We start from the raw sequence: 17,499 nt of genomic DNA, 5'->3' as shown, positions 1-17,499 counted from the left end.
CAGGGGGATCCGAAAGAGCCACGGACACAGGGATTATGCAAGCTGGGCAGCCCAGTGCGCCCCAACCAGCAACAACCACCCCTTACCCAGGGCCAAACGAAAGCACCGAGACCTAAGCTGACCCCAAAAAGCAGAAGTCGTGCAACTGCTACCTCTATGGGGTTGCAAAGCCTAAAGACACCAGGGAAGAGAACCCTGATGCCCAAGGGGTGAACTCACAGGGCACTTAGGGAAGGGAGTCCAAGTGCATGTAGCCCTTGGTACCAACTCCTGTACTCCCTTGGCCACCCCTGCTGTGTATCCAACATCAATACACAGCAGGAACCACCGCCCGGGTGAAAAGCCTGTCAAAGAACCGAGACCAGAGTAGAAGTCCTCCCTGTTTAGTTTCAGTTCATAAACTGATGGTCCAGCTGCCAGTGGGTTGTGATACCTCTCTTCCCCTCCCTTCGGAGAAGGGAGGGGGGTCAGCGCAAACGAGTGGCACATGGTGTGATGACGTGTTGCTTGTTAACTTGTTTTCTTTGAGGAAGTTTCTAGCCTCTGTTCGGTCTCAGGTTGCAATTTTTCTACCAGGAGGGGTCTGTTTTGGAGTACCTACCTTCCTGGGTGCTCAACCCTGGTCGATGACAGACATGAATATTTTCATACATGAGTTCATAGGCCATTGCTCCTTTTGCCTCTCTGAGGGGACAATGTTCTGGCTAGTGGTCCCAGGTAGGCATGACAACTCCATATGACTGAAGCCCCTTGCTAATATTTGCCAAGTCCAATAGCTCCAGGGAGCTGATGGGGGATCCCACACAGACAAAAAATTCAAAGAATTATAACTTTCATAAATTGTTATTTCAGTATTTAAAGCATGCTCGTTCAAAATATATATTAACATATATTACAAGTTCTAGAAAATTAATAAAATGCTTTAATATTCAGATTGGGAAAACTGGAATGGTAACTCATCTTTCAAATTTCTACACACAAAAAGCTACAATAGCATCTTTCTTTTTCAATATCAATAACCTTCTTCCACTATTGCAGTTTCTTTCTTTCTCTGGGTCAATGTCTCATCACATCACAAGGGAAAGAAAAGGGGAATGATAACGAATGAACAACAATGCTACATATTGCATGATAACTGTACCTTCCAGAAGATTTCTTTTTTAACACGAATAATGCGTTCAACGTGGTGTATGGCTGACTGTGTCTGGTCATGTGTGCCAAGCGCAGGGTCGTCACCTTGTGCTAGGTCAAGAGCACACACTAGATGAGTTAACATCTCCAAGGTCCATGTATCCACAGCTTGCTGGTCTTCTCGCACCTCACAGTAAATGCTATTCCACGCTAAAGATCCACCTATATAACAAATTTTTGTGTAACAAAGGCCAGACTGATATTCTTAAAAATATCATTAAGCTATGAATTAAAAATACAATACAATCTGAATATACTGTATTTATGCTATTTAAAATGTTAACTTGATTTTATTATAATTTATTATTTTTAATTTATTATTTATGTACACAATATATGTTAGAGCAGTACTAGAGCATGTTGACCAAGTCTGAAATCTCCACAAAGTATAAAGCAAAACTAGTGTCCAGAGATTTACTACAAGACCCCCTTGAGTGTGCCCCCCATCAGAGTGCCCCCTGATCTTGGGGCACTCGGCTATAAGGATAGACCGGAAAAACTAGACAACTTCCTGGAAAAGAGAAGTGTTAAAACCACACGATTATGACATTTTCATAAGAAGCTTTGAAAAATGAAGATAAAACTAAATGTTTAACACAGACAAGTGGACATAGGTGGAAACTCAGATCAGCCAGATATGCTGATCTGCATTTCTTCACCAAAAAAGTTTAAAGCAATTGGAGTGAGCTAAAAGGGGAGATAAGTAATGCCGAGTCAATACTGCACATAACGTCAAAAGATATGATAAAAAGTAAAAGGGTTGAAAAGCACTGCAATAGGCAAATGACAACTGAAAGGTGGGGGCTATGGAGCTGGAGCTGGTCCTGCACTCACACACAGATCAGTGCAAAATTAGAAAACTAAGCAAAACCTAGTCGAGGACAGTTGAATCTAGAGCCATGCAAACAATTTGGCACCATGGAACACAAGAGCAAGCATTAAAGTATATGACCTCCAGTACAGAAGCTAATGTTTTCAATGGGAAACCAATAACTAGACGGAAAAATTTATCTCTGTAGTGCTGGAATACCTACAGATGTGGATGCCATGCTTAAAGTAGGGGCTGTCTACTTTGATGACCCTGCTGTCCAGAAGGGAGCTGCCATTTAGTGGCACTAAGGACTAGTACCAGGGGCCAGATTCACAAAGCAGTTAGGCAAGTACTTATGAACGTGTACATATTTCCTCAATCTTTGATGACTTTGGTTACCTTTATTAAACAGTTTACAAACATGAAAACTTGCCAATCAACTGTTTTTATTGTTATAAACAGCCTCCTGGTGCTTCGGAGCTCATTAACTGATAAATAATTGTAAACAAAGCCGCCACGGATTGAGAAAAGATGTACAGGTTCGTAAGTGTTTGCATGACTTCTTCATGAATCTGGCCCTGGTACATTATCCAATAGTTAGCAGACCAATACTTTGGTTTCCATGAAAATCCTATGGAATATGAATTAACCTATTTTTTCTTTAGTATTATAAAGCTCTCGTTCAGTGCTGGATAGAGAATTCCCCAATATCTCCCTTCCCTAAATTGTGTTAAAAGATCATTTTCAAAAACACTTGTCACAAAGGAGGTTAATGTTGAGATAGCTCTAATGTATCTGTTCTTAGTGGACCAGCCTTTGGCTCAGAAAGCATTGGAAAAACTTTGCTCAGATAAGTAAGTAATTAATTATCAAAAGAAGGCACCAAACCGGGAAGGCTATGTAGCACCATCAAATACGCAAAATAATCAGAGGGCGCTAAATATCACCAAGGATGCCAATACGAGAACAAAAACGCATAAGGCGAACGATATCAAAAGTATCCGAGTCACCAAGAATTCTATCGAGGGACAGGTGACCGCGAGGGGCGGTCGGAAAGCAAGACACACGCTCGTCCTGGAAGTCAGGACATTCAAGAAGGACATGCACGACCGTAAGAGGGACAATGCAACTAGGACAATAAGGAGCAGGGCGGCGCTCCATCAAGTGACCATGGGTTAAGCGAGTATGGCCAATACGCAACCTCGCCAGAGCTGTTTCCCACCGCCGGTTACGGTGGAAGGAGGACGGCCACGAGGAAACACAACATTTAAGAGTACGTAGCTTGTTACCAGTAACAGACAACCAAGAAGCCTGCCAACGGGTAAGGACTGAGGAATGGATAACCGGGTAAAAGTCGGAATACGGAATGCCTTTACGAGAGATGGGACAAGAGCGGACAGCTTCCTTAGCGGCAGCATCCGCACGCTCATTTAAAGAGACACCAATATGGCTGGGAACCCAACAAAACTCAACCGACTTAAATTTACTGTGAACGAGAAACAGCCAATGCTGGATCTCGACAACTACTGGATGAACTGGATTAAAGGACCCGAGAGCCATGAGGGCACTACGAGAGTCAACAACAACCACAAAGGAAGACTGACAACGAGAAAGCAGGAGACGAAGAGCATAGAGAATAGCATAAAGTTCTGCTGTAAAGATGCTAGTCTCCGGAGGCAAGCGACACATATAAGTGCGATCAGGAAAAACAACAGAGTAGCCAACACCGTCCGCTGACTTAGACCCATCGGTGAAGACAGAAACGGAGCGGGAGTGAGAAGAAAAGTGCTCGAGGAAAAGGCGTTTTAGAACCGTAGGAGGGGTAAAAGCTTTAGTGATACGGGTCAAGGAAGTACAAAACCGCGGAAGAGGGACCCTCCACGGGGGCAAAGAAGGAACAACACGAGGAGAAACATCAGAAATACGAACGGAGAGAGAATCCTGTAGGCGAGATAACCGGACAGAAAGAGGGAGGTGGTGAAGAGGAACAGGAACCGCAGGAGGGGTAAAAGTTAAAGCACGACAGAGGCAAGAGGAAGGATGTTGCAAGGACCGCGCAAGATAGCGAAGACAGTAGCGATCACGGCGGTCCTGGAGAGACAGGAAGCCAGTGTCAACATACAAGCTAAGGATGGGAGTCGAACGAAAGGCACCAGAACTGAGGCGCAACCCAGTATGGTGCAAAGCATCAAGACGGCGAAGAGTAGAAGGAGAAGCAGACGAGTAAGCAGGGCAACCATAATCGAGCTTAGACAGGACGAGAGAGGAATGTAAAGCAAGGAGAGTGCGCCTATCTGCCCCCCAAGAAGTATGGGACAAGACCCGAAGGAGGGTAAGGGCCTTAGAGCACTCAACACGGAGGTAAGAGATATGGGGAGACCAAGACAAACGAGTGTCAAGGAATAACCCCAAAAGCTTCGCGGAATCTTTGTATTCAAGGGGATGACCATAAAGTGACAAAGAGGGACGAAGAACAACCCGTTTCCGCGTAAAAGTCATGGCACAAGTCTTAGAAGTAGAGAACTTGAAGCCATGACCTGTGGCCCAAGACGACACGGCATCAATTGCAAGTTGAAGCCGGCGTTAAAGGAGAGGCGAATCATCACCCTGACAACAAAGGGTAAGATCATCGACATAGAGAGCGGAGAAGACACCAGAAGGAAGAGAGGAAAGAAGACCATTGAGGGCAACAAGAAAAAGAGTAGTGCTCAGAACACTACCCTGGGGCACACCTTCGTATTGCTGAAAAGAGGGAGAGAGAGCGGTACCAAGGCGCACCCGAAAGGAACGACGAGAGAGGAAGCTGCGGAGAAAGAGAGGGAGATGACCACGAAGGCCAAAAGAATGAAGTTGAGATAGGATATGATAACGCCAAGTGGTGTCGTAAGCCTTTTCTAGGTCAAAAAGGACGGCAACAACGGAGGTCTTCGCAGCAAAAGCAGTACGAATATAGACCTCCAAGTTCACCAGGACATCTGTCGTGCTGCGGCACTTGCGGAAACCAAATTGAGAAGGGGAGAGGAGGTGATGGTGTTCCAGGAACCACATCAGACGAACGTTAACCATACGTTCAAAGAGTTTGCAGACACAACTTGTGAGAGCAATAGGGCGAAAGTCCTTAGGGGAAGTACCCAGAGACCCCGGTTTGCGAACAGGGAGGACAACGGCATCGAGCCAGTCCTCAGGGACTGACGACGACTCCCAGATCCGATTATACAGACTCAGTAAATACTGAGACGTGCTCGGAGGGAGATGGCGAAGCATCTCATAATGAATACCATCGGAGCCCGCCGCCGTAGAACCGCAGAGGGCCAGGGCAGAACGAAGTTCAGAGAGAGAGAAGGGATCATTATAGGGAAGCTGAAGATGAGTGCAGAAATCTAAAGGACGAGACTCAAGGACAGGTTTACGAAGAAGGAAAGATTGGGGAAGATGAAGACCAGAGCTAACAGAAGAAAAGTGGGAACCCAGTTCGGAAGCGACCTGCAACGGGTCCGCCACAAGAGTATCATGGAGGTGAAGGACCGGTGAAACATCGGGAACGAACTTACCCGCTATCTTGCGGATACGCTTCCAGATCTGGGCCAGAGGGGTCTCGGACGTAATTGTTGAGACATAAGATGCCCAACATTCACGTTTAGCCGTACGGATGGCCCTACGGGCCACCGCACTCGCTTTCCGAAAGAAAAGAAAAGAATCGGTCGTCTGCCTACGGCGGTGCCTCTTCCAGGCTGCACGCTTACAGCGGACAGCCCGAGCACAGTCCGCATTCCACCAGGGAACGCATTTCCGTGGACCCCGAGAGGAAGAGCGAGGAATAGAGCGGAGGGCAGCGTTGAAGACAGTGTCATGAAAAAGGAGGAGAGTGCGAGAGAGAGGCAGAAGGGAGAGGTCAGGGAGAGCAGCACTGAGGGTAAATAGGGTCCAGTCTGCCTTAACAAACTGCCACCTAGGGAAAGAGAGGGAAGGGCGAAAAGAGAAAAAGGAAACAAGGATGGGGAAATGATCACTTCCATGGAGGTCATCAAGAACCTGCCACGTGAAATCTAAGTAAAGAGAAGAAGAGCAGAGAGAAAGATCAAGACAAGAAAGGGTGCGAGTCCGAGAGTCCAAATGAGTGGGCTCACCAGAATTCAGAAGAGACAGGGAAGAAGAGAGGAGAAACGGCTCAAGGAGGCGACCCCGGGTATTTGTCAGAACGTCACCCCAAAGAGAATGACGACAATTGAAGTCACCCAGCAGGAGCACAGGTTCCGGCAAGGAGTCCAGGAGGTGTTTCAAATCAGGAAGAGAGAGCGGGACACTCGGGGGGAGATAAATGGAACAAACTGTGTACCATTTCCCCACAAAGATACGAGCAGCAGAACAATGGAGAGGCGAAGGAAAAAGTAAAGGAACAAAGGGAACATCAGCCCGAATCAAAAGAGCAGAAGAATTAGAAGCCCCAGCAATGGCTGGGGGGGGGGGAGAGAAAGGAATAGCCACGAAAACGACCAGGACGAGCACCAAGCATTGGCTCCTGGAGACAGACACAAAGGGGCGAAAACCGCGAAATCAGAAGTTGGAGTTCGAGGAAATTGGCGTAATAACCTCGAACGTTCCATTGAAGAATGGACAACGACGAGAAGAGAAAGGACAAAAACAGAGAACAAGGAAGAAACAAAGGCGAAAGAGCAACAGAGCACGTTAAAGAATATCAGGGTCGGGATCAGGGTCAGCAAAGTCAGGGTTAGGGGGCATGGGTAAACTGAGCAAAGACGGAGGGAAGGAAACGGGAGAACAGAGCAGAGGTGGGCGGGCAGGGTCTGGAGGAGGAGGAGGAGGAGGAGGAGGAGGAGGAGGAGGAGGAGGAAGAGGAGGAGGCAACGGAGAGGAGCCGTCAAGGACAGCAGCAGGAGGAGGGGGAGTAGAAAGAGGGGAGCGCACCCCAGCAAGAGCAGCAACCGAAAGGGAAGCAGGGGCCAAAGAAACCTCCATAGCAGGAACAGGGGGCGCAAGCACTGAAACGGGAGGGGAAGGAGCAACAGAGCCAGGAGGAGGAGCTGAGGAAGAAAGCGAAGCCTTCTTACCCGCCGGGGAAGAGGAAGGAGAGGAGCCAGGCTTACGCTTCTGACTTAAAGAGACCGGTGTCCCAGCAACTACGTACCGGGCAACGGATTCCAGTGTCTCAACAGGAGAAGCCGAACGAGAGCACACACGACGGCCGTTAGGAGAGCGATGGACATCCGGCCGCACCGACAGGCGGTGGGGAGAGCCAATAGATGGAGGAAGAGGATGGGAAGGAGGATCGGAGGGGGACGAGGAAGAAGACACAGAAGACACGACAGACCGGGTAGAAGGAAGGGGAACCCCAGACAGAGGACCAGGAGGAGGATCCTTCGGGAGAGAACCCAAAGGAACAGAGGAGGGGGCAGTGGGCGCATCAGGGTCCAAGGCCCGGAAACGGTTGTGAGTCTGAGGAAGGCGGGAAGGACGAGGAGAGGAAGAGCGCAACACGCGAGCATAAGAGATATTAGCATAAGGCGGGAGCCGGCGAACCTGGCGCCTCGCCTCAGGAAAAGATAAACGCTCCCGGTGCTTCAGGTTGAGGACGGCTGCCTCAAGCTTGTAATGGACACACGCACGAGAGAAGGTAGGATGGGCCTCACCGCAGTTGAGGCAACGAGCCTGGGGAGAAGTGCACTCCGACTTAGAGTGACCTTCGCCACCACACAAAGGACAGAGAGAGACAGTCCCGGAGCAGCGGACGGCACCATGCCCAAACCTCCAGCACATGTTGCAGAGCCGAGGAGAAGGAATGTACTCCTGGACAGAGCACCTGGCACCAGCAAGAATGACAGAGGGTGGAAGGGTCCTACCATCAAAGGTAATCTTCACAACCCGGAGGGGTTGACGGCGACTACCACGAGGGGGACGAGTAAATGTGTCCACCTGGAGAATAGAATGGCCCTGGGCAGCGAGGATATGGCGAATATCGTCGTGGCAGTCGCGCAGGTCCCGAACACCGGTTGCAACATGGGGCGGGAGCAAAATAGTGCCAACACTGGCATTCAACTGAGCGTTCTTCGAGACCCGAACGGGGGTCTCGCCAAGGCAGGATAAGGCAGCCAAGCGGGAAGCAGCATCCTGAGAAGGAGCAGCAACGACACGTGTACCGAGACGAGTGGGGTTGAAAGTAATGGAGGCATCCACGGAATCAATGAGATGTCGATGAAGGGAGAAATCGTCAGGAGGCGCAGAATCAAGAGGGAGGAGATCAAAATATTTGGCCCACGAAGCGGGACCAAACAAGGCTTGATAGGTAGCAGAACTGGAAGGAATCGAGCGAGGGCGGCCGTGACGAGGACGGCGGTGAGAACCCCCAGAGAGAGAGGGGTTAAAAGGCGCAGTAGTTACAACTAGAGAAGGAGCCGCGCCATGGGACGAGGTAGTCACCACTGGGGGCTTGGGGCTCGACCCAACCACAGAGGAGGGAGGGGAGCCAGGGGAAGGAGTCAGAGAGGCCAAAGGAGGAGCAAGGTCGGGGCCCAATGCAGCGGAGGCTACAGAGCCCGGTCTTCCAATACGGACCGACTCGGGGGCTTGGTCGCCCACCCCACGAGCCCGAGAAGGTAAGCCAAAAGCAGCCGAAGCAGGGGTTATCATCTTGACGAAATGAAGAATTCACTCACGAATGTGCCCCCACACCCACCATGGAGCCACAATTAGAGGCAGGACACCCAACAAGAAGCTATCGCCGATCTTGTCGGGGCCTCCTAGGGGTGCGTCGTGAGTATACGCCCCACAAACGCCACCTTAAGAAACCGACAGTCCGTCGAGATCGGGTTCAGTGACGAAGTAGGGATTGACAATAAAAGGTTCCCCTCGCTCTCGACGTCGGGTACTGCAGTTCTACGGGTGCATGAGTATGCCTCCTCAAGCACCCGGGCGTCAAAATAGAAGAAGTCCATGGAAGAACCAGAACGAGCAAAAGGTCGGCAGGAAACGGCAAGCAGATAGGAGAAGAGGGGGGAGAAAAACGAAACAGAAGGAAAAGGAAAAGATGCCCAGCAAAATTGGAGAAGACGGCAGCAGGAGCACAAGGCTAGAAAAGGGCAGAGGACTGTCCCAAGGAGCATCACACTCCGGCAGCCGCCCACTAAGCCCCCACACGGCGACAATGTTTGCTCAGATAAACTTTACCAGATATTTCAAAGAAATGTTCATAAGATTAGACTAGCAAGTCTAATCTTATGTTAATTTTATAAGCTCCATCTGAGAAATTATTTTAACACTTTGGTGCACCCCGCTCGCCACCCCTCAACTGTGCGATATGGGACCCAGGGTGTCACGGGAGCGCGCGTAAAATCTGAAAAGTGTATACTCTCTTCAACTTTGTCACCTTAATTCTTGTCCTACGAGATTAAGTTTGGTATCATTGTGTTCGCAATAGAATTCTCTACAGCACTAAATGCATATAAACTCCAAAAGCCCGGCTAATTACCCGCAGCAAACAGAGAAAGTGCGAACGAGTTACCCAGGAGCGCGCAAACGCGATAAAATGTTTTCACTATTTTCACTCTGGTCACCTCAATTTTTATCCTAGGTCTTTCATTTTGGTCTCAATGGGTTTGCAATAGAATTCTCTAGAGGAACATTAGCATATCAAATAAAAAACCTGGTCACGCTCCAACCACCGACGAGTTGAAGACGGGCCACGCGTTAGCCGCGAGTGAGTGCTCAGCCGCCTTCCACCTACACTCCCAATTCCCGCCCTTTTCAAGCCTTTCTTTCGCAATTTTCTTCCTGGAAGGGCCTTGTTCATGATCACTATCCATCATGGAGTAAGCGTAGATAGTTTCTAAAGCCGCAGTAAGAAATATAGCCACGGAAAATAGGCGAAATGTTCACACGTTTGAGATGCAAGGGGAGGCGACATTGGTCACAACAGTGGAGCAAAAGCAATGGGCCCACGGCATGTGCCAAGCCGAACGAGGGCCACGAGGCTCAACAAGGAAAATGGGAAGACATCGGCGCGCATTTAAAAACCAGTCCCAAAAAAATCGGATAAAAACCTGATTTTTGGCGATTATTTAAAGTGGATGACGCAATGCTGCGTCATCCCCGGAATTACCGCCAGTAAACGGATGACGCAATGCTGCGTCATCCCCGGAATTACCGCCAGTAAACGGATGACGCAATGCTGCGTCATGCCCGGGCGAAAGTGTTAACAAAGATGAACACAGAATTTGAAAGAGCTTTCTCAGCAACTTTCAGGTACTGTCCAAAGTGAAATTATGCTGAAAAACGAGGAAAAAAGAGGCTGGCCAAGTGTTGACAGGGAAAAAGGAGGTTGACAACATACAATTTATTTTAACATTCCTAACTGGAAATGACACACTACTATAATTTTTAACCATATACTGTAACTAGTTTGTATTTTTAGCCTTCCAGACCATAGGAACTGTTGGAAATAAGTACACTCACCTAAGCGTTTGAAGGCACTTGGATGTTTGCAGAATGAAAAGATTCTCAACAGAATTGACTTCAAGTTTGAAGGTATTTGGTCTTTATTTCGACACTGCTTACGGGACCACTTTACAAATTCTGCAAGACACTGGGCACTTACATCTCTCAAGGCTGGGTTGTTGGCAGTCACAATTCCTTCCTGGATCAAAACAATAATACTCTCATAACTTGCAATAAAACAGGCAACTGTTATTGGTAATTATTGAAGAACTGTGAAACAATTTGTTGAACAGAATTGATTCTGAGCTCTTGCAAATTATATTTTCTTTGGGTAAATCAGGACTAGAAGTGTAACAAATGTAATGGTATAGGCCTATTTATGCAGAATCAGTATCAGTAAAATTTCTCCTGAATTTTCTACATATTTCTTTCACCAGGAGGGTAAAGGGGACAGGTTCTGACTCCTGATAGCAGGCTTAGAGATCTCCCCAACCCTCATAGCTTATCTTAAGAATTATCCCCTCAATTTCTTTTGGTTCATGGTCCACCAATCAGTTTAAAACTAGGCATGCAATTACTACTGGGGAACAGTTAAGGATCTGTGGCTAATCATCTTTCCCTTCCCAGAGGGATGAGTTATGAGAAAAAGACTAAACAAATTTAATCACATCACTGGAAGACAGAAATGCTAGAGAAAAAAATAAAACTGATAGAGGAATTGACAGGGCAGACTAGGACATTATTTGGAATGGGTAGAACACAAAGAAGGAAACAGATAGAAATTAAGTACCCAAATGAACCACAGTAAAATTAGAAATAATTTTGTTTGTCATAGGAATAATGGAATATACTTTAGTGAAGTGGTGAAGGAAAACTCCATACACAGCTTCAAATGTAGAAATGATAAGTAAACAGACTCGGGAACCAGTACACAAAGTATTGCCAAGTTTTGTGAAATATATGAAGGCACAAACAAATTTATACCAAAAAGAGAGGCAGAACTACAAAACAGGACTGGTTCAACAAGTTGAGGGGGGTGCCAGAAACCGAAAGACAAAACAATGGAATCAATATGGGAAGAGGCCAAACCCACACCACAACAGCAATACATTGAAGCAAGAAACAACTACACCACAGTGAGAAGAGAGGCACAAAATACTGTAATTTTTAAAAAGTGATAGTGGACATCTGTAAAACAGAACAAGGTCTATTCTATAAAATCTTTAAAAGCAAATCACAGGTAAACGATAAAATTCAGATTTGTTCATTTGATGCATCACACAATTGTGATTTCTGTGAGTAATAAAATTCAGAGATTGAATATTGGGAACACTTTCACCGGGAATAAAAAAGGAAATGTGTGACGACTGAGGCTCAATGTGTCTTAATTTGTCTTGAGGCGCATTGAGCACAATGTGCCTCAAGACAAAAACAGGATAACTGGCTGCATCCGACGACCCAAGACCACACAAGACCACTCAGGGGCCCCGGAACGTTAACGAGATAACAGTAGGCCAGAACCCTGTTCAAACGCCAAAACTCCTGTGTCAGAATGTCAGCCAAAGACATGTTCTCAAACACAGCAGCAACAGCCGCAAACATCTGAACATCACAGAAACGAGGGTCGACCGCAGGGTGGCTAAACTTGATAACCCAGCGAATAATTTCAGAGACCCGAGCCCTGGAATAGGCAACGAGGAATATTGGATCAACCCACAGCCACGTCCCCGGTCACAGAACCCGAGGTGCAGTTAACAGCGAAAAGCAGAAACCAGACAAAATATGATGCACCCCCAGCCTGACCAACCAAGCATCATTTGTGCTTGGGGAGCCGACCAGCCGAGAGGACAGCACGCTGGATACGTGATCCTGTGGTCCTGGGTTCGATCCCAGGCGCCGGCAAGAAACGATGGGCAGAGTTTCTTTCACCCTGATGCCTGTTACCTAGCAGTAAATAGGTACCTGGGAGTTAGTCAGCTGTCACGGGCTGCTTCCTGGGGGTGTAGGTTTGGTCAAGGACCGGGCCTCGAGGACACTAAGGCCCTGAAATCAACTCAAGATAACCAACGGACCCCTCCTGAAGCCTGCTGTCTCATTCTTCGCCTTTCCAAAGTAAAGACAAGAAAAATGAGGGCACAATGGCTAACACCCTAGAGAGAGAGAGAAAAAAAGACAATAACAGAAAGGATTCCTGATCCAAACACCACACCTAAGTCTAGGGGGATAGAAAAAAAAAAACAGCGTTGAAAGTAATGAAACGCCATTTTCTGGGTGAGCCCCGGAGACTCCCTGGAGCTTCTCGGGCTAATGTATGTTATATTAGACCGGGGCATTAGCTAAGGAGTTCAGACCTACCAGGGACAAGCGCCAGAACCAGGCCCCTTCAGAGAGGTTACAGGGAGCAATGGCCCTGGAAAACCCCTTTGTGCTTGGGGTTTTCCTTATCTGCCATCGACCGGGGTTAGGCACCCAGAGAGGTAGGCATAACAAAACAAACCCCACATGGTAAAAAACTAAAACAGAAAACCGAACCGAGAGGTAGAAACTCCCTACAATCCCAAGGAAACAAGCAAACATCACACTTTACTGTCCCGCCGATTGTACGCGCAGCCCTCCCCATCCCGAGAGGGGGAAGGGGGAAGCCCCAGACCTCACTGCGCCGGCTGCCTAGCATCAGTTCGGAACCTAAGCTTCAACCAACGTGAAAAAAAAACAGCGTTAAATGTAATGAAACGCCATTTTCTGGGTGAGCCCCGGAGGCTCCCTGGAGCTTATCGGGCTAATGTATGTTATGTTAGACTGGGACATTAGCTAAGGAGTTCAGACCTACCAGGAACCAGCGCCAGAACCTGGCCCCTTCAGAGAGGTTTCAGGGAGCAATGGCCCTGGAAAACCCCATATGGTTGGGGGTTTCCTTATCTGCCATCAACCGGGGTTAGGCACCCAGAAAGGTAGGCGTAACAAAACAAACCCCACATGGTAAGAAACTACAACAAAAACCGAACAGAGAGGTAGAAAACTCCTTACAATCCCAAGGAAACTAGCAAACAAGCAAACATCACACTTTACTGCCGCGCCGATTGTCCGCGCAGCCCTCCCCACCCCGGGAGGGGGAAGGGGGAGCCCCGGACCTAACGCACCGGCTGCCAAGCTCCAGTTCGGAAGCTAAGCTTCAACCAACGCGAAAAAACCGCCGACCAGTGGGAGGGAGGGTTTCCAGGGAGCCTCCGGGGCTCACCCAGAAAATGGTGTTTCATTACATTCAACGCTGGTTTTCTGTGGAGAGCCCCTACAGCTCCCTTGAGCCTCATACCCAAAGAGAAGGAAAAGAAAGGGCTAACCCGGGAGGCGGCCGCCACAAACTCTGCAACGCAAAGCCAAGACAACCGGTCGCAAACCTGCAACCCAAGGCAACAAGAACGCCCAAGAACAGACACACATATGGATGGGCGGCCAAAAACCTGTGCGACCCACAAATCCCTGCGCCCGAAATGAGCCCGAGACGTCACCAAAACACCAGCAAAAGCTGCAAACGTCTGAACAGCACGAGCGCAAAGACAGACCGCAAGCTGGAAGAAGGAAAACACTGCGGACGACCTGGGAGACCCGAGCCCTGAAAACAGGGAACGAAGGAACCGGATCAACCACAGCGTATCCCCAGACACGGGACGCCGGCAACAGCAAAAAGCACAACCGGACAACACAGGACGCACCCCCCGGCCAAACCAATCAAGCACCAATACCCCAAGAACCCCTCCGGAAAGCAGCCATCATGACCAGCGCCAGGACAGAGAAAGGCTGCACACCTATAAAGGTACCACCAGTACCAAAGAGCAGGAAACTGAACCAATGGGGCTACCACAAACCGAGGGGAAGATAAGAAGGCACCCTGAACAAGGACCAGGATGGCTCAGGCGACGCATGAGCAGGCCGGAGGGGAAACAAAACACGAGAAAACATAAGAAACGCCATACTGTCTCCAAGATGAAACTCGCAGGTGGGACACCGTCAACAAAGCCACCTGAACAGCATAGAGATGGTGATACCCACGTCAAAATACCAGACGCGAAGAGCCAAGGAGAAGGCCGAACCAGTCACGGACAGGACCGATTCGGCCTGCTGACAGAGGCGAAGCCTCAGGAAAAACGCCCCGGGTACGGACACCTATCAAGCAGCGTCTGAAAAGAAGGCCGGGCCGGCCACCATGGAACCATAAGGACTGTTCTCGTGGGAATGGGCTGCAACCGAGCCAGAACCTAAAGCAACAGCTGGACCGGGAGAAGAGGAACAGGTACCCCCCACCTTGACCAGTCCTGCCGAAAGCCTCCACCGCGAAGTCCTCGCAGGTGGGAAGGGCACCACAAAATGGGCGAGGCCTAGACCACGCCGACCCGAAGACGTCCATGGCCAGGAGTCCATATGCCCGACAGAGCCAACAAAACGAATCGGCGACGACTGGCCAACCCACGAAGAGGAATGAACCGAGACAGCTGTCCGCCAGGACGCAGGACACACCCCGGACACGAACCACACGGTTAGCCAAACCCCTGTGGTTCCGGCAAGAACCACCAGAGAACAGTCCAAACAGAGCTGAATGGTAGAGTACCTAGTGACCCAAACCCTCCGAAGCGCAAACCAGACAGCCATGAACACCCGAACCGTGCTGTGAGCCCGACGGACAGACAGACTCCATCAACCTCGGCCGACCTGGTGAGCACTGGTCACAAAGCCCCAGCCGAGAGACGACCCGTCCGTGAACACATCGAGCGAAGGCTCGGGGAGGTGCCAAGGCACGGAACCCCAAAAACCCCAAAGAGGAAGCTGGTGACGCAGCACCAACACAAGATTCCTGGAGGAACCCAAGGAATGCAAGAGGCGGAAGGGGAGTCTCCGCAGGAACCAACCGACGCCGTAGCCAAACCCGACTCCGCGGGCAGACAAGCACGCCGAAGTGCAGACTCCCGCACAACCGCCCAAGCAACCGCTGAGCAACCCGGGAACCCCTCCTGAACAGCCAAAGGCGGGACCACAGCCGCAGTAACAATTCTGGAGGGAAGACAATGAGGGGTCCAAGAGCCTTAACCCTTAAACTGCGCATGGTGTATATATACGGCCTGAGTAACATGTCCCATGGTGCGCATGGCGTATATATACGCCATAGGGTGCCAGGCCTGATTCAAATGGCCCGCGGCTACACAGGGTTCACAGTAGCTTCCTCAGGGCTCTTGTAAACAGATGCCATTTAAAAAAAAAATCGTGGGCAATATTCCCAGGTGTGAGAGGCACAATGCTGTTGGAGCAACCAAGGCCGGCGCACGCAGCATGAGCGAACAGCATTGATGTTCAGCTGGTGACCACAGCATCGCCGAAAAATGTCAAAATAAATATATAATTGTTATTATTTAGCGATGACAATATTACAGATGACCAATGACTGTGATATAAATAACCAGGGTTGTGATAATAGCAGGATTGTTGTAATAATTAGCGCTGTGGGAGGAGTGATGCTGAGAGACGGAGGGAGACAGCATCGTTTACTGACTGTGTGGCCACCTGTTATTGTTTGCATTCACCATACCAGGTCAGTGGTTCTCTATGGTGAACACAAATGTAGATACTTATATATAATGTGTGTATTAGTGTAATAACAGCAAAAGGATTATGCTGGGAGGAGCCATATGGGTGACGGAGGTGACGTCGTCTGCACGATTTGTCTAGCTGTTTAGAGGGTGGTCACTATGCTCTTTGGGCGCACTACAAGCTTAGGTGTACAGTTACGGTGCATAAAACATGTAGATATTTATATATAATATGTGTATATAGGGTAATAACACTGCAAAAGGTATTGTTGGGGGAGAAAGTTTAGTGCGTGTGACCTTGAATGAGTGAGGGAGCCGCCATCTCTGTATAGCGACGACTCTTAGTGCCTGAACTAACTATATCAGCTTAGCTGTACAGTTGTGGTGAACAAAATATATACATACTTATATATAACGTCTGTATATAGTGTAATAACACCACAACTGGTATTGTTGGGGGAGAAAGTTTAGTGCGTGTGTTGAGGGAGTGGCAGCGAGTGGCTGGCTGGTGTGTGGCGGTAACTCCTCGTTGCTTGTCGACTCTCAATACCAACTTAGTGGTTCGTTATGGTGACCAAAACATGCCAATACTTATATATAACCTGTGTACAGAGTGTAATAGCAGCAAAACTATTTGTTTATAGTTTTATAAACATAATAATTGAATCACTAATATGCACATCATACTTTTGAGTATAGCGATTATTACCCACTTTTATTATATAAATATTTTACAATACACACTATTGAATAATATTACTGCAAAAAAACTAAGAAAAAATCAATCGGAGACATTGAAACAATTAGGTAATACAGTATCCACTCAATTTAACGGCCTATATGGGGCTGTACCCTGGTCGTTATTTCCGGAGTTCTGGTATTTCCGAAGTTAAGATGTCGGTAATTTTTCAAGTAACATTCAGGTAGTTGTCTCCACTCGACTATCCGGACTATATGGGAAGGAACCCCAGCCGGATTATCACGTTCCGGATAATAGTACTTTTTCACCTCTTGAGTCCAAAAGGGACCATTTCCAACAATTTTTATACCACACGCATGATTTGAATTGACACACTAATTAGTGTGTGGGGCTGGTGCATGGGTGGTTAGCTGCCTAGCTGGTAGGTGGGCAGGGAAAGTGGGTGGGCAGGCAGGTGGGTGGGTGGGCAGGCAAGTGGGTGGGCAGGCAGGGATAGGTGGGTTCAGGCAGGTGGGTTTTGGATGAGTGGATGGCAGGTAGATGGGCTTGGTGGGTGAACAGGTTCGAGCAGGCAGGTGGGTGAGTGGGTAAGCAGGCAGGTGAATAGGTGGGTGGGTGCATTGACAAGGTGGGTAAGTGGGCATGCAGGCATGTGGGTAAACAGGTGGGTGGGCAGGGAAGTGGGTGAACAGGTGGGTTAAGCAGGCAGGTGGGTGTGCAGGTAGGTGGGTGAACAGGTGGGTGGATGGATTGACAGGTGGTAAGTGGGC

At 48.7% G+C, this 17,499-nt stretch overlaps 1 protein-coding gene across 1 annotated transcript in view; it reads right to left on the bottom strand.

The window, feature by feature from the left end:
• Positions 1 to 17,499, bottom strand: part of LOC123764810 (DNA-dependent protein kinase catalytic subunit) — a 746,996-nt gene that overhangs the window by 374,107 nt on the left and 355,390 nt on the right. The window contains exons 20-21 of the mRNA XM_069302649.1: positions 10,469 to 10,649; positions 1,142 to 1,353 (exon numbers count right to left, since the gene is read on the bottom strand). Of these exons, the coding sequence (XP_069158750.1) occupies positions 1,142 to 1,353; positions 10,469 to 10,649 (393 nt within the window). The remainder of the gene's footprint in view (positions 1 to 1,141; positions 1,354 to 10,468; positions 10,650 to 17,499) is intronic.

Source organism: Procambarus clarkii, chromosome 48, assembly GCF_040958095.1.
Source record: "Procambarus clarkii isolate CNS0578487 chromosome 48, FALCON_Pclarkii_2.0, whole genome shotgun sequence".
Taxonomy (NCBI): Eukaryota; Metazoa; Arthropoda; class Malacostraca; order Decapoda; family Cambaridae; genus Procambarus; species Procambarus clarkii.
The sequence above is the reverse complement of the archived record's forward strand: the minus strand, read 5'-3'. Positions and strand labels throughout refer to the sequence as shown.